We start from the raw sequence: 25,277 nt of genomic DNA on the forward strand, positions 1-25,277 counted from the left end.
GGTTGCATTGTGTTTGGTGATCATGTGTTCTGCAAGGTGTGTACACCTGCCACACTTTGGGAGTAGCTGCATAATGACGCAGGTAATGTGTTTCCTTTTGGGTGTGTAAATGCCGACGAGAGCAGTGCACCTGTGTTAAAGCACACTAGACCTTGTCACGCTTCAAACTGAAAATGAGACTCTTTCACTTCGGGTTTTTGCTCCTCGCCATCCAGGTGCCTGGTAGGTACTGGCTTATTTTCTCTTTTAATCTAACTTCTCATATACTGTACTGTTTTATTTACATGGTGGTCATCACACATGAATGAACTTGACAGTGACGTATCATTTTGACTGAATGTCAACTTGGACTTGATGGAAATAAAATGCTTATTTTGTCTTTTTAAAAAAGTACTCAAATAAATGAAAATAATTTCAAAGTTGTCATTGTGACGGATAAAGTGTCATCTTAATAACTTAGATGATAATTGAATGAGTATAAATTGAGTTCTGAAGATTCGGGGTGAGAATTCATGTTCTTAAGAATCTTTCTTTACAAAATACTAAAAGTTGATCATTCTTTACATTATGGGATGCTATTATTGAAATGTTCCTCAACAATGGTTATTAACAGGTTACTTGACAATATTATATATTAGGCAATTTACTAAAAGAAAAGATATGATTCTTTAGGATGTTTTTGTATCCCTGTACCATGTAATGGTGAATTGTGATACAATTCATAGTATGTAAAATTTGATAACCTTATATAAAAAAAAATGCTTTGGTAAAATTCCAAGATGATTTAATAAATATATTATATTATTATATTCTTATTTTAATTGCTTAAATTCAAATGATGGCAGTAAAACAAAAAGCTAATTTGGGGGTCAATATTTATATTGGCAAAAGAAGACAAAAAAATAACAATGAATTTTTTTTTTTTCTTCTGGTACAAGAACCAGAAAAATGTTTATTCCAGAGGCCTGAATCGCTAAATATTCTTGGTAGTATTTGATATATTCCCCATTACTGTGTATAAAACAAATCCCCAACACAGAATATCTGAGCGTGATCCAATTAATATATGGAACATCTTTTTCTTCCTTTAGCCTCTTAGTTAATCTGGTAGCAGCAGCAACATATTTTTATATGCTAATTCATAATGAGTTTTAGTTTGCCAACATTCCATTTGAATATTTCATTTTTTCTATCTTGCAGGAGGCGCTGGTCAAGATGATGTTGGTGAGCTATACTTCCTTTTACTTGTATTTTACATTTTGATGAAAAATGCACAGTCATCCTGTATGGCGCACGGTCTACTTGCCGAAAGACATTTAGTTGACTGACATCTGGCCGACGGCCAACTCGCCGAAGAGGCATGGTGTTATCTGTAACTTGTTATTCTAAATGAATGTTGTTATCTGTAATTTGTTATTTTAAATGAATGTTGTTATCTGTAATTTGTTATTCTAAATGTATGTTTTTATCTGTAACTTGTTATTCTAAATGAATGTTGTTATCAGTAACGGGCTGTATATGGCCCGCGGGCCGAGGTTGAAAAACTAGAGGCGGGGCGACCGCGTCGGCTAAATGTTCTTTGGCTAGATAGTCGGTCGGACAATTAGTCGTTCGGCTAATTCTACGTTCGGCCAGATCCCCCTTCGGTGAGTTGGCCATCTGCCAGATGTCAGTCGGCTAAATGTCTTTCGGCAAGTAGACCGGCCACGATCCTGTACAGTCGAAACGTTTAGTTTGAGTTGATGGTCGTGCTGGTAGTAAAGAGGTGGCAATCCTAGAATATGGAGCCAGATACGGTTCTTTGCGCTGCCCCAGTGGCTGCTTGAAGTTTTTTCATAAATGTTTGAAAGTGGGCAATAGGGGAGAGAAATATATTTTTTGTTTTTAAATGATTTCTGTCGCAGGACAAACATGACACAAATATTCTGAATATTTTCTAATGATGTAAGAATGTGTATAGAATAAATATTAAATTTCAACATATCTGTCAACAAAAATGTGTGTCATAGACTGCGACACACGTTTCTTTTAGAAGGGCAGGATGCTAGATAAAGAAACCGGTAACTGGGTGATTGGCCATGGATCCCAAGTGAAAAAAAAGAGAAAAATAAGTGAAGAAAACAAAAGATTCAATGTTTCTTGAACCGAATCATTTGCATTCAGTGCTAATGCTGAAGGATTACCTGAATGTTTGATTTATCGCGTCAAATAACAAAAAGAGTAATGTGGAATTTCCAGGTAAGGTATGCTACATTTGTACACTCATAGTTAGGTGCAATTTAGAGTGTTCAATCATTCATGCATGTCTTTGGAATTTGGGTGGAAACCGGAGTACCCAGAGAAAACCCGAGCAGGCCTGGGGAGAACATGCAAACTCCACACAGGTGGACTGACCTGGATTGGAACCCAGAACTGTGAGGCCGACAGGCTAACCAAAAGTTTGGATTTTATTTACTGTGCACCATATGATTGCTGGTGCGCAGACAAGACGAGAGTAGTGCGCAATTGAGCACGCGTGCACAATTGAGGTAACATTGGCTGCAAGTTTTGATTTAACCCACGAGATAATGAAGCTTGGAAAACAGTTCAATATTTAGCCAATATTGATCTTGAAGACTATTCCGGACACATTGTGGTCATCAGGACCATTTGATGTGGGCCATTGTGTTAAGATCCCACCTGTAACGTTAGTAGATGAGAGCGTCATAGTCCACAGGCCACAATATAGACAGACCCCAGATGCAGAGAAAGGTATGGAAGACACTTTGTAGACTGTGGGACGCAGGTGTCATAGAACTTTCTGATTCACGATGGAACACGGCACTGCGCCCTATACTCAAGGCAGAGGGACGGAGTTACCGTATGGCACATGACTTTAGACCTGTAAATGACGCAACGCTGACTCCGATCCTACCAGTAACAGACCCCCGTAGGATGTGGACTTTGTTCAGTCCAGTGTACCAATGGTTCACTTATATTGATTTGGCTAACGTCTTTTTCTGTGTACCTTTACATCCTTCGGCTGGACAGTGCTTTGCTTTCACCTATAGCGGTGTCCACATGCAGTGTCAGTGCCTGCCACAAGGATTTAGAAACTCACCTGGTATTTTTAATCAGTGTCTGAAGAGCCTGTTACAGGACTTGACTTTACCTGAAGATACTGTTCTTTTACAGTATGTGGATGGCCTTTGCATTGCCACAACTACTTCTGAAATCTGTCTGGAGGTCACTAAGATGGTCCTACTCAAACTTCATGATCTTGGTTTCAAAGTGTCCAAAAAAAAGCTTCAGTGTTGTCGAGAAGAAGTGACTTTTCTCGGTCCTGTTGTGTCAGCAAGAGGACCGACTGTCCATGTCACCTGAACATCGAAAAACCATTTTGTCTCATTCCAGACCCCAAACTGTAAAGGACATGTCATTTCTAGGCCTCTGTGGCTACAGTAGAACCTATATACCATGTTATGCGGACAAGACAAATACCATTCAGGCTTCGGTCAAAGACAAAGGTGTTAAGAACCTTAGAGCACAACTTGATTGGACAAAGAAAACGGATGAAGCCTTTGTGTCTCTGGTCCAAAAGCTGGCCTCGGCGGCTGCCCAGGTCACCCATGATTTTGACAAAGCCTCATGCTTCATTGTAAGGATTCATCGGCAACAAAAAATATGATCAAAATATGTCCTTGTCTTCAATCCACAAATAAACTGCATCAGATTATAAGGCACACTGCCGGTTTTTGAGACAATTCAAGTCCTTAAATTGTGCTTTATAGTGTGGAAAATACTGTAATAAAGCTGTGTATGATTATATAAACAGATATGGCTGGAGCATGAATAAATGTAAATGAAGGCTTAATAAAAAGGGGACATTTAATTAATAATATGTTTATATATTTAAGAAAAAAGTATATACTAAAACGATGTGTGGTCTCTCTCAGTGACTTTAAAAAAAGGGTTGTATATTAAAACAATGTGTGGATACTAAACACTAGATACTAACCAAGTAATACTTATAAAATAAAATAAATAATTTTGATAAAACAGACAACTGAGTTTGCTGTGGCAATTCTAATGCAAAGTGCCGTGTTTGTGTGAGACAGAATGTGGTATCGCGCCGAGGAACACCAGGATCGTGGGAGGAGAAGATGCGCCTGAGGGGGCATGGCCCTGGCAAGCAAGTTTGCAAAGAGGAGGACACTCTTGTGGAGCATCACTGATCACTGACGAATGGCTGCTGTGCGCCGCTCACTGCTTCCCATTCCCAAAGTGAGTCTCTCATGACTTTATATATTAACAGTGAATAAAACTCAGGCACATTTGTATTAGGTAGCAATATAGTGGCTATATGATATTTAAACATAGTACAACAACCACATGATATACCATATTTTCTCACATGTAAGCCCCACCTCAAAAATTGTCTTAAAATCTTTTCATTTTACAATCTCTCGTGTTGAAGACGCCCCCTGATTGACAATTTCTACCTCCATATTCATAGTTTTAATAGGGAGTACAAATGTGTTACTTTGAAGGGAAAATCTTTAAAAAATCATCGGACATGGTATTTCTGAGTTACTGAATAATTCAAAAGCACATTTTCAAGGTCACTATCATAAGGAAGTTAATAATTCATCTAGGAATGGTTGTTTGCTTACTGCAAAATGGAAAATAAGCAACAAATAGTAAATGTTATTTTGTCTACTGGTGAAAAAGAGTATATAGAGACCTTGCTACTTCGTGCTTTGGTTATCGCTGCTTCACTACATCGCAGATTTTTTTTGGGGACATTTAAAAAAAAAAATTCATTAATTCGATTCATCTTCCATACCACCCATCCTCGAAGGGGTTGCAGGGGTTGCTGGTGCCTAACCCAGCTGTTTTCGGGCGAAAGACTGACTAAGACCTAGATTGGAGATTTTTTTTGGAATATTTTGAAGGGAAGACAAAATCAAACAACCCTCAATAGGTTCCTTTTAAAAACTGGCTGAAAGGTAAGAGGCGAGGAAAAAAGAGAAGAAAGGCCGGTGACAAGGCGTCGGGGTGGCTGGAACGACAGGCATCTGCGCCGGCATTTGGAGAGGAGTGGGAGTAGCCGGTCCGGTGGGCATCTCCGCCGGTCCTTTAAGTGCTGGCCAAGCCTCCTGCCCTTAACAGACACCAGAATCTGAGAAAGGAGCTTGGCAAGCAAGGCGTCTGGGCGAGCCAGGTTGAGCAAGGAGCTTCGTCAGGGGCTCGAGCGTCCAGGCCCTCCATTGTAGATGGCCAGCTGACACGGGGAAAAACCTCGCTGCTGCGCCTCCCTACAAGACAAGACGGGCGGTGTTCGAAACTCCTACCTGAGCCTGCCCGCCGGCCGCCACGTGGTGGTCCATTGTAGATGGCCAGCTGACACGCCGAATCCTGGTTGGGGCAATCCAAGTCCGAGTAATCGGAGAAGGAGTCGGGGTCAACGTCCTCCAGGGGGGTGTATCGAAGTCCGAATCGGCTGAGGAAATCACAGTCCGAGTCTGCATCTCCCGCCCACAAATCTATTAGCTCCTGGTCATCCTCACAATCAGAAAAATCAGAGTCCCAACCCACACAGATGTGGCATTTCAATGGAGCCGATGGAGGCTGGGGATTCTCCCTCCATTGAGGAAAAGAATCGCTGGAGTTTGAATTCAGATAACTCGGGCGATGAACAGGGGGCGTCGGAACTTGGGTATTCTGACTTAGCTGTGTGCCACCAAGTGAGCGCTGGGGCGGGTTATCGGTGAAACTTGAGCTGGGGCGTTCGACCGGGGCCGATGGAGGCTCAGAATTACCTCCTAGTCGGGATTCTTCCACTGCCAGGACGTGTCTGAGGTGCCCACATCACAGCATATTCATTAGAAATTCCCTAAAAGATTTCGAGGAGCTTTCCGCTGAATCCATGTAGTCGGTGGGATTTGAGCGGGGTGGCTAGCGTCGACGGCTGGGTACATTTGGTCGGACTGTTCTGTTATGATCGCGCCAAGACGTCGTGATGCAATCGGAGGGATGAGGACCCAGTAGCGGACAAGCTGGAGGGGACGTGGCGAATTGTGCTCATGATAATAACTTTAATAACTCAGGAAGCCTAACGAAATAACAAGGACTTGTGCAATACAAAATGGAACAAAACCGGAGCATGGAGAACAGTACCTTCGCAGCGATGTATGCAGTACCACGCAGTACGAGCCGACAATGAATACCAATTCAGTTGTGTATAAATACACACATCCGAAAAAAATCATCAATCACTCGTAGCTTCTTAAACATAATGGTATAACTCCTCCTGACAAAAACAAATCCATTTCTTCTCCTCCTTCAACCATTGCAGGTTGAAAAAAACACAATTAAATCAACATAATAAATTTGCTTGTGCAGCTCGCTCCAGATACAGTTTGGTAGCTCTGGCTAGTCCACTTTATCACTAGCCAATCATAGTTTGTGAAAGCGATGAAGAATCTCTACGCCTGTAAGAAGGCCTTGGTGTCGCCAACTCGAAATTTGATTGGTTAAAGAAAAAGTGTTTTTCCTACACAATTTTTATGCAGCAGAGCCTGCAGAACTGATTGTGAAGGCCTCACGGCAGATTTCTGACCCTGGCAACAAATAATGGGTGAAATGTGATTTGTTTAGAAACTTAAATATGAGAACACATCTGGAAGCAGCGCAACCAGGTGAAAAGCAATGAAAGGAAGCTGTCAGACAATTTAGAATTATTTAATAAGTATTCATGGACAAAACATAATTAACATCAGTCTGTGAATCAGATATTTTTTAGGGCAGCAGAGAAGGCCTTGCAGGCCCTGACGGTCCACCACTGAGTAACTGATTTTTATTACTGCCAACAGTGAGAATATCAACACACTGCGGATCTTGCTGGGACACCAATCACTGGAATTGGAAAATCCCAACGGTGAGGTTCGTACGATAGCAGAGATTATCCCCCATCCGGACTTCAACTCTCAGACCCTAGACAACGACATCGCCCTGATACGGATTTCCTCGCCTGTCACTTTCACTGACTATATCCGGCCGGTGTGTCTTGCCGCTCCTGATAGTGATGTTGCAGACGGGACCAATGTCTGGATCACTGGATGGGGCACAATCGGAAGTGATGGTACATGTCTTTTTATTTTTATTTTTCTAAAACAGATTTTCTTGTACTACAGTATATTCTGTACACATTTCTCTGTATGCACCAATGCTTTCCAACCATTTTGCTGTCAAAGGGTCATCATCGTTGCACATTTTTTTTAAATTAATTTTGTACAATTTTTCCAAACATTTGCGCTAACTACCATGCGGATCGACTGTTTCCGTGTGGCGACCCCTATTGGGATAAGATGAAAAGTCAGTAATTTCCTATTCAACACCGCTTATTCTTGTCAGGGAGCTGGAGCCTATCCCAGTTGACATCTGAAAAGCAGATTACACCCTAGACTGGACGCCAGTCAGTTTTAGGGCACACATACAGACACAACAATTTGCACTTACAACCACACCACCACCTAGTGTGAATTAATCAATAACATCAGGCAAAAGAACCACCCCACCTTTGAGTAGCTAAACATCCTTCAGATGTATCTTTGTTCTCTTAATGATAGTTGAAATACTTAACATAATCCATTAAGCAAAAATGTTTTTTTTCCTAATTTTAAAAATTATTAATAATATAGAAAACACTGAAGTATATACTCATTCATTTTCTGTCCCACTTATCCTCACAAGGGTCACATGGGGTGCTGGAACCAATACTAGCCAACTATGGACACAAAACAAGGGACACCCCAAATCGGTGGCCAGCCAATTGCAGTACACAAGGAGAGGGAAAACCACTCACACATACACACACACACCCATGCTTATGGGCAATTTGTGGTGTTCAACCAGCCTTCCCTGAATGTTTTTGGGATGTGGTAGGAAACAGGAGTACCTGGAGAAAACCCACACAATGGGAGAATATCAAAACTGCAAACAGTGCCTATGCATCTAATGATTCCTGTGCTACAGTTTCACTGCATACCTAACATAGGTTAGAGTGAGTACACACGGAAATAAGTATTACTAGACACGCATTGGTATACTACTGGTATAAAGTTTAGCACCTACACCAGTGTTTCCAAACCTGTTTTGAGCTGCCGCACACTTTTATCAGCAAGAATAACATAAACCTCCAAAATGATTCTAAAATCTAATTTTTCACAGCGACCTATTGTCACCAAAAGTTGATGTCTGCAGACCCTCCAAATATTACTTAAATCTCCTAATATCCCGCAAAAAAAAAAAAAAAACGCAGATTTTACGTCATCAAAATTTGATGCCCTAGAAACCAAACAGCTTCTCGTTCATGTTAGAGAAAAATGTGCAACAAAATGACTTCTTCACAATTGGAATCTTGTAATAGTAAAATTTAACGTTCATCATATTTTCATTTTATCTTTGTAATTGTTAAATTTTAATCTCTATATTCATATTACATTTTCTGAATATTACATTGTAATCCATGCAATTTCCCACGGCACACCTGAACCTTGCTGATGGCACAGTTGTGGTTGGGAAACACTGACCAACACCGTTAAAAGTTTGAGGTCTATTCGTTACTGCTCACATTTGATTTTTCCTAACATTGTACTCCTCACTACACATCATCTACATCGACTATGCATGCACCTTGCTCTATCACACTGCTATCTGACCTCTTCTCTCTTTATTTAACCAAATGGTATCCACTCAGTCAATGTAATTGTAAAGAACTTGCGAGTCTATATATAGCTTGGTAGCAAAAAATTCAGAATATTTGTTTTCTGTCAACATTGAACCAAATATGTGCATTGATTCCACAAGGAATGGAAAACACTGCTTTATACAATATCTATAAGAATATCCACTGTATACTTGCTTATACTCTACTCTCCAGTATAGTATAGTATGTGAATATATTTTCTTGGTGACTCCATTTGAACATATCTTTTTTTTTTTCCCAGAGAGCCTTCCGTCTCCGCAGACGCTACAGGAAGTAGAAATTCCAGTGGTATCCAACAGTGAATGCGCTGAGTCATACAACGTTATAACCAGCAACATGATCTGTGCCGGACGTACCGAGGGGGGGCGAGACTCATGCCAGGTGACTTTACTAAAAGGCCATCAGGTTGAATATTTGGACATACAGTAGCTCCACCTATAATTGAAAACTGCTCATTATTTACTACTACGTATATAATAACTAAACCATTCATTAATCGCCACTAATAATAATAGTTAAGCCATATATTTACCACTAGCTATTATCCAAGAACACTATAATCAAGAACATTTACTCCAATACAGCTTGCCTGGGGGCGGCCCGGCAGCTGAGTGGTTAGTGTGTCGGCCTCACAGTGGGAGAACTGGGTTAAAATCCAGGTTGGTCCACATGTGTTGAGTTTGCATGTTCTCCCCTGGCCTGTGTGGGTTTTTCTCCAGGAACTCCGGTTTCCTCCCACATTCTAAAGACCGCGTGATAGGCTGATTGGACACTCTAAATTGCCCTTAGGTATCAGTGTGGCTGTGAATGGTTGTTTGTCTTCTTGTGGCCTGAGATTGGGTGGTCATCAATTCAGGCTGTCCCCCGCATCTGGCCCGAAGTCAGCTGGGAAAGACTCCAGCACCCCCGCGACCATAATAAGGATAAAGCGGTTCAGAAAATGAGATGAGAGAAGATATTTTCTGGTCATTAATGCTACGGTGCAAATGTTGCTTCTATTCATAATAGATTAAACTTTTTCCTCTATTACAGAAATTGATCATAATTCACTTACTAGTTCTGTACACCATTGAACCCGAGTCCATTTCCAAGTACATTTGATAAAGATTAGAAGATAATTTGAAGAAGTTCAGAGAATATGAACTATTGAGAGGTTCAAGCTCAGCTGGTTACTCAACAATCACAAATGTTGGTGATTAATTGATGATGATGATTAGATGTGGCACACTCCAGGTACTTTCCACATCCCCCAAAAAAACCATGGTACGCCGAGTGGACAAATTTCACATAAATGTGTGTTAGGACTTAACAATGTGATTCTAAATTTATTTGTCTTCATGTATCTCGTGATAAGTTTGAACTCCTTTTGGGATGTGCTGTCGTAGCCGAGCGTTCCTCGTGAGAATAAGTAGTATTTAAGATGAATATAAGAATATTTGTAGGACGTCTACGTGAAATCAAGCTGACATCATTAGTACAATGTTTTTATGCTTATGTTGTTTACAACCCTACTGTTGGTGGAGTGGTGCATATTAGAGAGTGATGATGGAAATGATTGGGATATTTAGTGTATTGTGATAAGAGTTGCGTTATAATTTGAAAGGTTCTATTGAAAGGCCTTAAGTGTACTATTTTCCTATTTCGTCAAGGTATTGACATTTGATATGGACTTTGCATGAACGTTGACATTTTTTTCAATGTCCACAGGGGGATTCAGGTGGTCCAATGGTGGGCCAGAATGGCTCTCAGTGGACCCAAGTCGGCGTTGTAAGCTTTGGACGAGGATGCGCTCTACCCGACATTCCAGGAGTTTACGCCCGAGTGTCCGAGTACCAATCATGGATTTCGGGACGAGTCACTGGCCGTCAGCCAACCTTTGTCACATTTATTTCAGATGGAAATAACACAAGCAATGCTGTAGCGCCACACTTATCATATTATCTATTGCCCCCACTTTTGACGTTATCCTTCACCGCACATGTGCTCATGTGATGAGGATCAATATCAAGTGAAAACTAAGAAACAAAACTCGAGCTAAAACTATTAACTAGCACTAAACTAAAAAACTCAAAACTAAAACTACAGAATTTAACTGCAACTAATATTCTGCTAAAGAATCAAGTGTCAGGTTTAAGACCATATACATTCAATAATATCGGAGCAGAGGATGAGAATTTAACTCACTTCATATGAAGGAGGGAGCCAGAATAGTCAGCGCTGGGAGATATGTCTATCTTCCAGCGTGACCAGATCGAATCCCTGGCAACTCCCCACAGACAAACTGGTTTTATTAACACAGGATCATGAGACAGAGACAAACTTAAGGCGGGAAGGTGAACAAAGAAATGGGGGTGTTGTGATAGATAACACCCCCCTAACTAAAAGGAGTCGTGATGGGAGTTACCACAAGGTCGTGCAAAATTCTATTCCAGTGACTACTCTATATAAACCAAAAGACATAATAATAATAAGCATAAAATACATTCATACTTCACATTATGTCTGTTATAAATTTATGTAGGATTATACATATATTCTTCTGACACTATACACTAAAAATTTTGCAGTTAAATAATAGGTATTTTGTTTAATTTAGAGATTTTCTGGGGCATTGCTGTGAAAGGGTTAGCTGTTGAAGGTCAGAGACTCAGTGGCAGGAAATCTTACAAATTGTCATTAATATGAAACAAAGAGAGCACGCCAGAAAAAGCCAGTAGTAAAACAAAGTAAAACAAATAAGAGCGCAAACCTAGCGAGTTGTTGAGAAAACGATGTGTCCCAAATTGCCGAGTGTTCCCAATTCGCTACCGGTCTGTTGCACTGCCTGCCAATTTAGTTTCACCAGATACTGGAATAAAAAAATAACTGTGAACACCAACAGATATGACAGCCGTAAGAATATTTGAGATAAGACAGGAATGCTTAATGATATCGAACACAATACAACACTCACCTTGCCAAAACTAATTTTCTCTGTCAACAATTCACTGCATGCAACAATAACTTGATTTATAACATGACCGACTTTTGAATGTATGAAGCTCTTTTTGTTTTTTCTTGATGGCTTTACTGTGAATTATTGGGCTAAGGGTTATTTCTCTTTCAATAAAAGTTGTTGATTTTAACTTTGTTATGGTTTTGTTTGTTTTGTTTTTAACAATAGCCGAATAGCAAGAGAGTTGGGGGTGACGGATTGTTGGGTTTATTCTGTATTACTATTATAAATATAGTTGTATTAAGTCATTTCTTTGTTAAATCATTCTCTTATTATTCTCAGTGTTGCGAGGTCACCAATAACCGCCAAGTCATCTTTAACCTGGACTGCCTATTCCAGGATGTTTATACAAACAATTCACCGAATCTGAGTCTTCGAGATTCGGTGGTCCCTTTTGTAACGAGGCCAGGGCTATTCGGCCAATAACAAGAATGTTGCTTCTGTTATTTACAACATAGTGACGCACTTCGGGTTTTTTTAATGTAATTATTATATGATTCTTAGGTCAAGGAAGGCATAATTGTTCTAATCTAAATGTTGTTAGGTCTAGTCCCCTGTTTTTGTTATTGGTAAAATACTTTGATTGTTATTGTAGTTCCAGATGTTGTTTTTACTCATACGTGATGGAATGATCAACAACTCTGTAAATTGTTTTGATTCATGGCAATAAGAGTCGTACGAAAATGTCTATTCGATGAGACGTTCGAAAGTTGTAGGAGAAACTCTGGCTTGCTGAATCTCCCCTCTGAGGTTTTATCCGTGATCCATTCTATTTAATTAAATGTCAATAATTGAATAAGATGTCTGCCTGCAGTTATTGATAATTACGAACGAGGGTAATTATTAATGAACCTAACACGGATCCAAATATCGGTAAGATCAACATGAGTATGGTATTACTTTAAATCCATGCCATCAATATAAAAAAAATAGTTTTAGCTTTTCTCTGTTAGGCTATAGTTTTTCTACTTATATTGGCTAATACTCGGAAAAAGGTGGCATGCCCTGTCCGGGTGAGGGATCAGGCCCTTCCCCAGGTGGAGGAGTTTAAGTATCTTGGGGTCTTGTTCACGAGTGAGGGAAGAATGGAGCGGTAAATAGACAGCCGAATCGGTGTGGCGTCTTCAGTGATGTAGACTCTGCACCGGTCTGTCGTGGTGAAGAAGGAGCTGAGAAAAAAAAAGCGAAGCTCTCGATTTACCAGTCGATCTACGTTCCCACCCTCATCTATGGTCACGAGCTGTTTGAGAATTATACTAATCGGCCCAGCGGCTTGAGGGGTTAGCATGTCAGCCTCACAGCTGTGGGTTCCCGAGTTCAATTCCAGGTCAGTCCACCTGTGTGGAGTTTGCATTTTCTCTCTGGGCCTGTGTGGGTTTTCTCCGGGTACTCCGGTTTCTTCCTACATTACAAAAACATGCATTGCAGGCTGATTGGACACTTTAAATTTCCCCTAGGGATGAGTGTGAGCGTTAATGGTTGTCCGTCTCCTCGTGGCCTGCGATCGGCTGGCCACCGATTCAGAGGATCGCCCCCTGGCCCAAAGTCAGCTGGAATGGGCTCTAGCATCCTCGCAACCCTAGGGAGGATAAAGCGGTTCAGAAATTGAATGAATCCACATACAGTTAAATTAAAGTTGTATGTGAATATGTTTGAAAACAAACAATATTTTACATAAAGGGGCCCGGTGGTTAGCACGTCGCCCTCACAGCTCTGGGGTCCTGTGTTCAAATCCAAGTCGGGCCGGTTTGGGTTTTCTCCAAGTACTCCGTTTTCTTCCCAGATTCCAAAGACATGCACGATAGGCTGATTGGACACTCTAAAATTGCCTCTAGGTATGAGAGTGAGCGTGGATGATTGTTTGTCATCTTTTGCCTTACGTTTGGCTGGCCACATTCAGGGTGTACTTTAAGGATAGGCTCCAGCACCCCCCGACCCTAGTGAGGATAAAGCAGTTCAGAAAATGAGACGAGGTTAGTGCAGGGTAGCCCTTTCTGGCCAGTGGCACACCACCATCTGAAAATCTTAAAATGAAAAACTGTTGCCCGTTTTGACAATATGTAGTCATTCTCATCAAAGTTTCATCAACACGAATAAAATAAACTATATTTGTTAATGAAAATATAAGGATGAGGAATTTTTGTTTTTAATACACAACTGTAAATGACTCCCCTGACCCTTCAAATTGACGTATGCGTTTTGATCTCTCTCGGCCACCGTAGTGCGAGCAACGAGAAGGAGACAAGTCAGATCTCGGATGGGAGCATCGTTGATCTGGACTCTCTCTTGGACTGAGATAATCGCGTAAACAGCGTCGTAGAAACGAGCAGGCATGCTGATGATGTGAAAAATGGACCAGCGCTATCACTGTCAACGCACATGATCCGGAACCATTTGAGCTCCCTTTGATCCAAGAAATCCTTGCCAATATTTGTATTTTGTTTTGGACTTCTATTGGCGAAAGGTTCGGTGCATCACTGTTTTGGAGCCATGGGCTGCACGGTGAGTGCCGAGGACAAGGCGGCCGCGGAGAGGTCCAAAATGATCGATAAAAACCTCCGAGAAGATGGAGAGAAGGCGGCCAGGGAAGTCAAGCTTCTCCTTTTAGGTAATCCTTCTTACTACGTTAGGTACAACTACAACATCCCGACACAAGCAAATCAATTCAAGATTAAAAATAAATTCATATACGCTGGCAAAAGTCATGATTCTCAATTTTGACACAATTAAAATGAATACAAAAATGACATATCATTCTCATGTATTATTGAAATTATTAAAAAATAATATCATACGACCGGATATACAGTAAAATTAATAACGTGTCAGATTGTATGTGATCAATGTTTTTTTCCTAATGTATTATCATTTATTTTTAAAGCTAAACCTAAATCATTTGAAAAATAATTCTTAAGATAATCAAATCAGCAGTTCAATCCATATTAAAATTCTCATCTCATTTTCTGAACCGCATTATCCTCATTAAGGTCGCGGAGGTGGGTGCAGGGGGTGCTGGAGCCTATCCCATTGTCCAGGCTAGAGGCGGGGGATAAATTTGGTGATTATTTAAATGAGTTAATGCGACAGTGCATTTTTCAATCACATTTCAGCACACATGTATAAAAATAAATTATTTATGAAAAATATTATCAATAGTTCCGTGTTGGTATTTCCTCCCAATGAGACAGAAAATCAATTCATGTTCACATTCAAACTTAGAGATAATTTCAACCATCCTACATGCATTTTTTTTGCCTTGTGGGAGGAAACTAAAGTACTTGGAGAAAACCCACGCAAGCCCGGAGAGAAAATGCAAACTCAACACACGAAAGTGCGACCCTGGGATCGAACCCCTGATCTCAAAACGTTCAGGCTGACGCACAAACCACTTGTTCACTACGTATGTATTTTTAAAATATACTAAGTGTTTTTCTTCTCATTTTGCCATTAAAACAGTATTTAACAAAGCGATAAAATATAGAATTTTATACAAGTCAAAGCATTATTCAAAAGACCCCCATTGATGAGTCCCAACATTCATTCATTCATTCATTTCCTGAACCAGTTCTCCTCACAAGAGTCGTGGGGGGGGGGGGGGGGGGTCTGCAACCTAATGCTGCAGCCTATCCAAGTATATTATGAGCACTTGGTGGAGGCCAAGGTCTAAATTGGTGGTCAGATAATAAACATGGCACAGGGTGGAAGACAACATTCACACGCGCAGTTTTAGACTGTTCAAACAGCCTACCATGCATGTTGGCGGGATGAAACCGTTGTACCCGGAGAAAACCCTTGTAAACCCAGGAAGGACATGCAAACTCCATAGGGATTGAACTCTAAATCTAGGAACTGTGAGACTGATGCCACCTGTCCCCGTCTCAAAAATGAGCTCCATTTTCCCATGCCCACATGCAAAAAAACTGGGACCCAACTCTGGAGTCAGAGCTGGACGTGGGGCACGATTGCTTGATGGTCGGACCTCCACCCATTACAGCCCGAAGAGGCGATGTGGGTTCGCCTTCTCATGGATTTTCCACCTGTGGGAAAGGCCAAGGAGGTCGGGGACAGGGGCAGTTGGGGGACAGCCATAAGGACGGGTCATTAGCAGTCCAAACTCTAGCTCCAGAAGCTGGATTACGGCTCAGAAGTACTGGCTCTGGTACTACTCTTAATGGGGGGATGACACTCATTCTCTCGGAGTCGCAAATCGTGAGAGGTGACGAGCGAGTGTAGACATTAAGGGGCTATGGTTTGGTGGCTTTGGTATTGTTGTCTTCATGAGGCTACAATCTTCAACCTTCACTGGAGCAGTTCGCAAACAACTGAGAAACAGTCGGAATGAGTATTTCTACCTTCAAATTTTGAGACCTTGGTCTTCAGTCAGATATAGGGGGCATGTTTTCCCTCTTTGAACCTGGGATGAGTTCTTCCCCAAGTTGAGTATTTTAAGCATGTGGTCCTTTCACAAGTGAGGATAAAATGGAATGGGAGATTGACAGGCAGATTGACAGGGGGATCAATGCAGCACCTGTAATAATGCAAATTCTAGGCGTTACATGCTGAAAACTTCACCCTAACACACTTTCAGAAACACCTGCCCCAATTATCCCACTTAACAACACTACACTCATGGTTCAGTTCAAACCCATTAGCCCTTATGTCCGCCAATGCACCACGATTAGCATCACCAGCATGAGTGACAAGTGAGCGAGCGAGCAGGAGAGCGAGGGGGAGAGAGAGAGAAAGAGATGGAGAGATTTGAGCTACACAAATCCCTTCAGCGATTGCATATTTGAACTGGGAGGCTATTTTTGTTATTGGTTGGTTTGGTGCTGTTGCATCCTTTTTAATGACTTAATAAATAGGTTTCTTATATTTTTTCTCTGTGTTTGCGTACATAAACACATTTGCATACATATTTCATACAAAATTGGTTCACATTTATCATTTTTAAAGGGGTCACAGTGGCTAGCAGGGGGTGCATAGAGCCTTTCCCTGGGAAAACATGCAAACTCCACACAGGAAGGGCCGGACCAGAGATCAAACCCTCGATCTCAGAACTTTGTGGCCAACATGTTAACCACTCCAACACTGAGCTGCCCTAATTCTGCTCATTCAATGAAAAATGCTGTTCTACTTATGAAACAAAATCCATGTTACAAAACAAGTTTAGCAACCAATTAATTTAATAAACAGATACCAATGTTCATGACTAAGCTACCAACATTTTCCCCAAAAGTAATTTGACATCAATTAGATGAGAGTGGATGATATTCCACAGCATAGTAATGTGCCACCACAACAGTGCTTAAAAAACACTAGGCCAGCCGGCCTAAATGCTCTACTGTACGTCATTTCGTGGGCACACCCCTTTAAACTTCAGCAAAATCCTCATCAGACTGATAGCTCAAATGAAATTGGCTCATACCCTTCAAATGTTCTTTTGAAAGCATTTCTCTTGACCCAGCTTTGTAATACATCTTGTTTATTTTTAGCTCTGAATAAATGTAAAACCATAACTACAGTAAATAATCCTGTTATTGAGATGCTTGTAGATTGCAATCACTTCCCTCCTTGTTTATTTTGACCACCTTTTGCAAATGTACGTGTGTTGGTGAGCAGGCGGATGCTGGGTGTGGGCGTGTGATGCAGGGCGCGTGCCATCTTGGTGTGACAAGCTGTTAACACAACCTGCAATGAAGAGCTGTGCAACATGGTTGCTGACAAGTCAATAAAAGATGCCTGCTAGTTTGTGTGAATGAGTGTTTAACTATCCTCTACCAGGCCCACACCAGCATTCCCTATCACTATCCAGTGTGTGAAATCCTCAATGATTAACATATTGTATTTTCTGTAAAATTTCCATACTGTACAGAATGAAAGCGAACTTTAAGCGCTGTGCTTAAAATGCTTCTAGACTCGAGTCTAGAAGACTCTTAAAGTCTAGAATCTAGACCAGGGGTGTCAAACATACGGCCCGCGGGCCGGTTCCGCCCCGTCTGTTGGTTTGATACGGCCCGGGGAAGAAAGCTGCGTTGTATAAAAAATATGATTATTTTTTTTAAATGTGTAGTTCTTGTATTATCCGCTATTGTTTTAGTACGTGCAGATTACATGAATTGACATTTATTTATGTTCTTATGTTATTCTCTTGTTCATAATATATTGTTCATAATGTAAAAGGAAAATTATTTTAATAAACATTTTGATAATTTACTCATTCTTTGCACTAATTATTAGTATTAGTGACTAATACAAAGGAAAAAAAGTGGGTTTATTGTTAGTTCTATGTAATTTTGCAATGAGTTTACTGGCCCGGCCCGCTTGATCTCAAATTAAGCTGTATTTGGCCCGCCGACCAAAGGGAGTTTGACACCCCTGATCTAGACTATGTGTGGAGAGTCTGTTGCCCTTTGTGTTTCAGTAAATACAGTAGTGACATTGAATAAGGCAGGTCAGGGTGAAGATAGTATCTGAATTCTAACAGAAGCTGAATTTATACTGTAGAAGCATCCTGCTGTGACAAATTATTTGCTCCTTCTCAGTCTTTCAAAGATAAACCAAAGTTACAAATTGTAATTGTATCCCTCTTGAGAAAAACATAGCTTTGTAAAAAAAAAAAATGGGGTAATCCTGATACATATTGCAATATTAAAAATTGAATATTTTTCACCTTTTGACTTGAATGGGGCCACCCGATGGTGCAGTGGTTCTTCCGCCTGACTTTGGTGTGGAAAGTCTGGGTTCGATTTCCACTCGGTGGCAGTGTGAGTGGTTGTCTGTCTGTCTATGTGCCTTACGAATGACTGGCGACCAGTTTAGTGTAAAATCTGATTTAGACGTATTCCCTTGTGTGTCCTTTCCATGTGATTGCCCATTAGTTTCAGCTGATGCGTCTTTCCTGCTCGCCTTATATTGGTGAAAAACAACTCGTATGTTTATATTATCAGTCATTTAAGTGCATTGTCCAGGAATTCTAGACCCATAGAGTTACATGCACACATGCGCACACACAGAAATGAATTACAGTGTTCCCCCGCTACTTCGCGGTTCAGCTATCGCGGACTCAGAGCTTCGCAGATTTTTTTGGACAAAAAATACAAATATTACATTGAAACAACATATTGTACAGTTTTTTTTTGTTATAACATGAATTTCACTCTCTCTACCCATATTGTATATGGTGTACTGTATGCAGGGGGGTAAAAAAAATTAAAAAAAAATAAGTCATTTTTTTTGGAATTAAATTCAAATTAAGCATTTTGGAAGGGGAATCCCTACTTCGCGGAAATGCACTTATCGCGGGTGGTCCCGGTCCCCATTAACCGCGAAAAGCGAGGGAACACTGTATTTTTATATTATAGACAAACTTTTCACCAGATGTTAATCTTAAGGGGGGCATATGAACCTTATGGGCCATCACAATAATTATTTCACTCTGTCTTGTCTTAGACTAGAGGCTCCTGCCACCTAGTTTGTTTTGCTGCATGCAGAATCACTCTGCCATCACGCACAAACAACTCGGTTTGCCCGTCCAGAAAAATATGAAACATTTCTGATTGCGCTTGGAATAGCTCTCTGTACCCGCGGCTTTTCTTTGAGGAAGGCAGGAGGCATCCATTGCAGCAGTGGCTGCATGGAGAGAAAAAACAAAAGAAATAAGATGCTTTTCTCACTCATTATTCAGTAGACATATCTTGGGACTTATCTCATTTCACAAGAGCTAATGTGCTCCTCCCCTTCAGACAGCACACTTATAAATATAACAATTATGGCCTGTGCTTATGGCTTTTTATCAACCACAAAATAGTCAAACCATGCAGGCAGAGATTAATTTCTGAAGAAAGGATTATGTATCGACAGGATCCAGTATAGGTTTTGGACTTATTGTGTGCTAAGATTTCTTTGGGCTGACCCTATTCACCAACTCAGTTATAGTCGACTTGTAAACCTGGGCACACTCATGAAGCATAACAACCAACAGCAATTCTTATTGGCTGTGTACACTAGGAAGAGCTTCTATAAATTATGTAATATTTTGTTTTTATTTAATTTAATGCTTTTATTGTCATTATACGAGTATAAGGAGATTTAAAACTTCACCATGAAGTGCACAAATAACAACCAACAAACTGACAAATAAATAATCAATAAATAACGATGAATAATAAAATGATCATTAAATAAGCAGTCCACATAATAAAACATTCATAGTCAATGACGTAAATAAGTAGGGAAGTGTACAAATAAAAACAAACAAACTATCAGATAAATACTCAATTAGTAACAATACAAAAATAAATAATCAATAAATAATAAATACATCGTAAACATAATAGATAAGTAATAGTCAACATAGGTAAGTAGTCAACATGAATAAGTGTCACATAAGTACGTAAATACAAAACTGACTTAAGTTTTAAGCAGCATATGGAGTTTTAGTGCAAGTACAACATAGTCTTGATTAGGTCTTCCTAGGTGCCGATGTCGAGTTGAGTATGGTGACGGCTCTTGGTAAGAAACTGTCCTTGAGCCTATTTGTCTTGGCTGTCATGGTCCTGTAGCGCTTGCCAGAAGGCAGCAGGTTGAAGAGGTGGATGTGTATTGTGACGTTATTTCAACTACTGAAAAATGAGGAGATAAAAGAGTGACAGAAATGGATACCTATTGGAACTCTTTGTATGCCCTGTTTGCAAAAATGATGCGCTGCTGTAATCCTTTATGAGCCCAACCAAATTCAACAACAACATGGTGCCAGAATTGGAATAAAGACATGTTTGTAACTGCAAAAGGCCGAATGTGAAATGGTTTTTGTCTATCCACTTCTCAAGCTTCAGCAACACTGCCCATTACTAATGGGTCATACCAGCTCCTCCAATAACAAAGAGGTAAAAAAACGTCTGCCGCGAGTGAGTATTTAACAATGGATAGTTTGGCTGATTTCAAGCTAAAACAACAGGGCTTTGCAGCTTCTTTAAAGCCAGTTATTGGGACAGTATCCCCGGCCTCTCTCGTCATCATGCCACTTCATCTTCATCAGCTGAAATTTTGCACCTCATCAGCACCCTTGTCATCGGTGACATCTCGACTACGATGGGTGGGAGTTGAAATTTGTTCCTTTATATATGTAAAAAAATTAGGAATATTGATTCGCTTCTATGTGTTGATTTCATTCACTGTTTTCTATATTATGCTAAAGATGGAAATATTTTTTTTCCAATAGACGATGCCAGATGTGGAGAAAGAGTAATGCATATTGATAATTTTTATAAGGATTAAATACTTCACTCTGCTGCAGACTCAGAGAAACAGACAGAAAGTAGCTGAATTCTTCTGCAATTGTATTCTGGCTTGTTTGGTTAAAAAAAGCTCACAGAGTTAGCTTCAGCACACCCGTGGTTGATTGACAGACTACACACTACAGAATCCTATAACTGATAGAGCAAGCCATTTTTAAAGCCGTATTACATGAATTCATGATGTTTTTATTCATTTAAACTTTTCAGTGTCTTTAATATTGCCCAATCCAGCAATTTATTCAATTTAATTTGACAGGACTCTAATTTTCTAGGATCTTTAAAAGTTTTTCCTGTTTTCGTCTGACAGTACTTATTGATTGTTCTTCAAGACTTTCAATTTTTCTGCAGTGGCACACTTGACTGAGAAAATTTAAAGTTATGCACTTTGGATAAAATGTGATCTTTTTCAACACATTATTGCTTTACATTTACATTTTTAAAATACCTTAGACATGGTCTTTGTCCTACATTGCATTGATAAAATAAATACAAATCGCTTGTGTTATTGATAATGAACTGCAAAAACAAGTGAATCCCAATTAAAATAATATTAAAAAGATAATAAAGCAGTAGCCTTCCCCCAAAACCCATATACATAGATATAAAACAAACTGTTGATCTAGACATATTCAAAAGCTGCTGTACGTGGTCACCCGATGGTTCAGTCTGGGATTGATTCCCCCTTGGTAGCAGTGTGATTGTATTTGCAAATATTTCTGCGCCCTACGACTGACTGGCAACCAGTCCTAGATGTAGTCTGCCTTTCATCCAAAGTCAGCTCGGATAGGGACTCTGACAAGGATAAGTTGTGTTGAAAATGAATGAATGAATGCTCTTCGCATATAAAACATAAGCGCAAAAAAAATCCTCCCACATTCCAAAAGAATGCATGGTATGCTGATTGGACACTCTAAATTGCCCCCAGGTATGGGTGTGAGTGTGCATGGTTGTCCGTCTTTTTGTGCCCTGTGATCGGCCGGCCACCGATGCAGTGTCCCCCGCCTTTGGCTTAAAGTCAACTGGGATAGACTCCGGCAAGGTTCGACTGTATATAGTGACTTTAACGATAACTCCTCTTTTATTTTGAAATAGCTGTCATGTTGTCATTTTAGCCTTCGCAATGTCATTGTTAAATATATTGCACACATCTTGGGAAGTCACAAGTCAATTTGTACCCACAAAGGACATTGATCATTTCAGGGTCTGCCAACGTCTACTAAATCTCAGGAAAGAGAAAATACCTGTCTCCCTCTGTATTTCTTTCAATGATTCCACAGAGTGGAAGAAAAGCTGTTCGCTAATGAGGTCATACCTTCCATATAGCAACAGTTAAACACACTTTACAAGTGGAAGTGGTATAACATCCTGATTTATTTCCCTGAAGATCAAGCATCAGGTCAGCAGTCGTGAAATATCTTTTCTTCCTGCTTAGATAGTTAGCAAGCTTGCCATGACCTCCAAAATATAATTTGGCTTGATAAGTCGGAAATGAATCATACTCAACATTTTGAACTTGACCTCAGAGGAACACTTAACTGTTGTTCTGTCATGACATGGGATGCTGTTTTATGTCAGTCACATTAAGATAGCCTTCGTTTTTGTGTGCTCTATAGACTCTTATAGGCACTGTTTTCCTGTTATGTAATAAAACATCGAGCGGAAATTGATGCCATGCTAAACCCCCTACACTATCACGTGGCTATTAAATAGTAATATATATACGGTTTTTTTAAAATATAAGACTGAAATATACAGTTTTATAAGGAAACCATTTTAGCCTAAATGGGAGATTAGAATCTGGGTCGGTTTTTAATTAACGGTTTAATTTAATGGTTTTACAGTATATTTTGGCTGGAGATTGTCTCTCTGTTTGGCAACCCTGCTCAATAATTATTTTTTTACTGCTTTCATATTGAATTCAGATAAAAAAAATAAAAGTGTAGCGATGTGCACATTTGTGATTTTGAAGCAGCAGCTCCTATACATGAAATAGGGCAGTGTGTATTTGATTAATGATTGTGGCAAAATGGAGTACTTTTCAAGAAGTGCTACATGCTAGATTTTTTACTAAAAATAACAATGTGGCAGGGAGATTTGCTCGATTTTATTCTCGTGCAGATCTGTGCTGCGGTACAACTTTCTGAGGAGCTCACGCATTTCAAGTGTGCCATCGATTAACAATACAAATTCACTTGATTAGCATGATCCATTTGGACTTCGGCAAGGCAAAGTGCATATTGATTTTCCTCAGAGATGAATATTGCATGCTCAGCAAATTTTGACCTGTCATAGGATGCAAAACTGTGTTGTGCACCCTGAGAGATTCACAGGATTCTGCCGAGCTGTAAGAACTTCCTCGATTGTAATCTGCCAAAGGGGAACCGAACCGTTCGCAAGGGTAGAAAAAAAACACCTGGCGCTGAAAAAAAGCGCTTGTAGGCGGCGCAATAGGTGCCGCAGTAGGCGCGCAGCAGGCACCAGTAGCAAGTCTAATTACTCGTGAAGCCACATAGAGCCAACAGACTGCGCAGCACTGCCAACATGGGAACATAAGAGGAACAGACAGTCAGGCCTTACGACAAACACATGGAACCCAGCTGCAATGGCAGAAATAACCCAACCGTTGTCGTAGAACTGGGAGGTGGAAGCAGCCAGCAGACCACAACAGCCTCAAAACCCATGTAATGCGTTCCATGCAAACTCTGCCCAGGCACAGCCGCTGAAGACTCATGGAGCCGGTCACCCAAAACGGACCGCAACTCTGTGATTTCTCTGTGCAGCAGCTGCACATCAGAGCCTCCAAAGCGAATGCCCAACTTTGTCGCACTGCCGAAGCCACCCATAACAGGAGAGACCGGCAGTCGATGGCAAGCCGAGCACCCATGCTGGGTCTCTGACGGCCAGGGAAGGTTGCCACAAGCCACACAACATCCGTTCCGACACACTGTTGCTTTAGATTTGCTCAATCAGAATACATATTATGATCCATTCACATTATAAATTCTATACACTCAGGTGAATGAAACATTTGCCATGGTTTTACCATGATGATGATGGCATTTGAGTGCATGCCGGTAAAAATTGGTCTATGCTTGTAAGAGAGATGAACAGCAGGAAAGCTAGTGAAAGAAAAAAACTTTTAATACTGTGTTTGATTCATTGTCACATCACTCATTCAAGCAAATGAAAGAGCAATGGTAACTAACTTTATTTTTGGCCCCAGGGAAGGCATTCGGGAACAATGATTTGCATACAATGTCAGCTTTTCAGTATTTTCCTTTGATGGTTTGTATGCAATGTGAGTGTTTTTTTACACACCAGCAAACCCTTTTAATGTCTTGGTGAAGTGTCAATAATATCTCAAGCGCTCAGCGTGCCCACGTCACAGATTGGATCCGGTGGGCTATGTGTTCATACATTGTTGATGCGTGAAGAGGTGCAGATGCTGCACGTGAGCTGGCTGCGATATGGTCTAACTCTGACACAGGATCATGGAAAATGAACCCGCAGCATTTCTAACAAGATCTTAAATTCATGTTAAGGCTCAATCTCACTGGGCTACTATTGAAGCTATACACGTTCTGACTGTATTAATAATCGTGATATTTGGGTGGATCTGCCCACCTCTAGGGGCTGCATGTTTGCCATTGACCAAAGAGAAGTTGCCAAGGGTAACTCATTATGTTGGTTGGTGAGATGAAGCAGTCAAGAGTAGTGCCGGTGACACCCACCCAGTGGCCTAAGGCATACATCAGAAACTCGGTAGAAGGATTGGCCATTGTCTTGTGCTTTGACAGTGAAGTCAATGAGATTTCATTCTACTGTACAGTAATGAAATACTACAATTAAAAGTGTATGGTGCAGTTATATAGCTCTATTAAAAGCCACAGGGATCAGTAATTGATCATAATGCTAACAGTTTGAATGTATGTCATGTGACATTTGCTCAGGGAACTGTTGTAATTATGCCCACCAGGGCCTTTACAAAGGTCACCTGTATGTGGTAATTAGTATCTCTATAGATATGCATATAATTGTATATATGGTCCAAGGTCGGGCCAATTAAATACAGTTGTGCTCAAAACGATTCAACCAGTATACTCCAGTATAATGTTATAGTATTTTTTTCTTCATAATCATAAAATCTAAACTTGTAAAATTTAAAGTTACATTTGTCTGTATTACTATAAGTTCATCTTCTGTTTTTTAATAATATAAAAATAATGATGGCCGG

At 40.4% G+C, this 25,277-nt stretch overlaps 2 protein-coding genes across 3 annotated transcripts in view; both read left to right on the top strand.

Moving 5' to 3' along the window:
- The first annotated feature begins 2,041 nt into the window (after positions 1-2,041).
- Positions 2,042-11,874, top strand: LOC144202706 (anionic trypsin-2-like). Its single transcript, XM_077725602.1, has 6 exons — positions 2,042-2,060; positions 2,644-2,751; positions 4,098-4,263; positions 6,855-7,123; positions 8,991-9,130; positions 10,457-11,874. Exons 1-6 carry the CDS (start codon positions 2,042-2,044, stop codon positions 10,739-10,741), a joined length of 987 nt encoding a protein of 328 aa, XP_077581728.1. The 3' UTR covers positions 10,742-11,874.
- A 2,084-nt stretch (positions 11,875-13,958) lies between these two features.
- Positions 13,959-25,277, top strand: part of LOC144202922 (guanine nucleotide-binding protein G(i) subunit alpha-2) — a 33,557-nt gene continuing 22,238 nt past the window's right edge. For both annotated transcript variants that reach the window (XM_077726044.1, XM_077726045.1), the window contains exon 1: positions 13,959-14,352. In XM_077726044.1, the coding sequence (XP_077582170.1) occupies positions 14,235-14,352 (118 nt within the window). In that variant the 5' untranslated portion in view covers positions 13,959-14,234. The remainder of the gene's footprint in view (positions 14,353-25,277) is intronic.

The sequence above is a fragment of the Stigmatopora nigra genome, chromosome 10 (assembly GCF_051989575.1).
Source record: "Stigmatopora nigra isolate UIUO_SnigA chromosome 10, RoL_Snig_1.1, whole genome shotgun sequence".
Lineage (NCBI taxonomy): Eukaryota > Metazoa > Chordata > Actinopteri > Syngnathiformes > Syngnathidae > Stigmatopora > Stigmatopora nigra.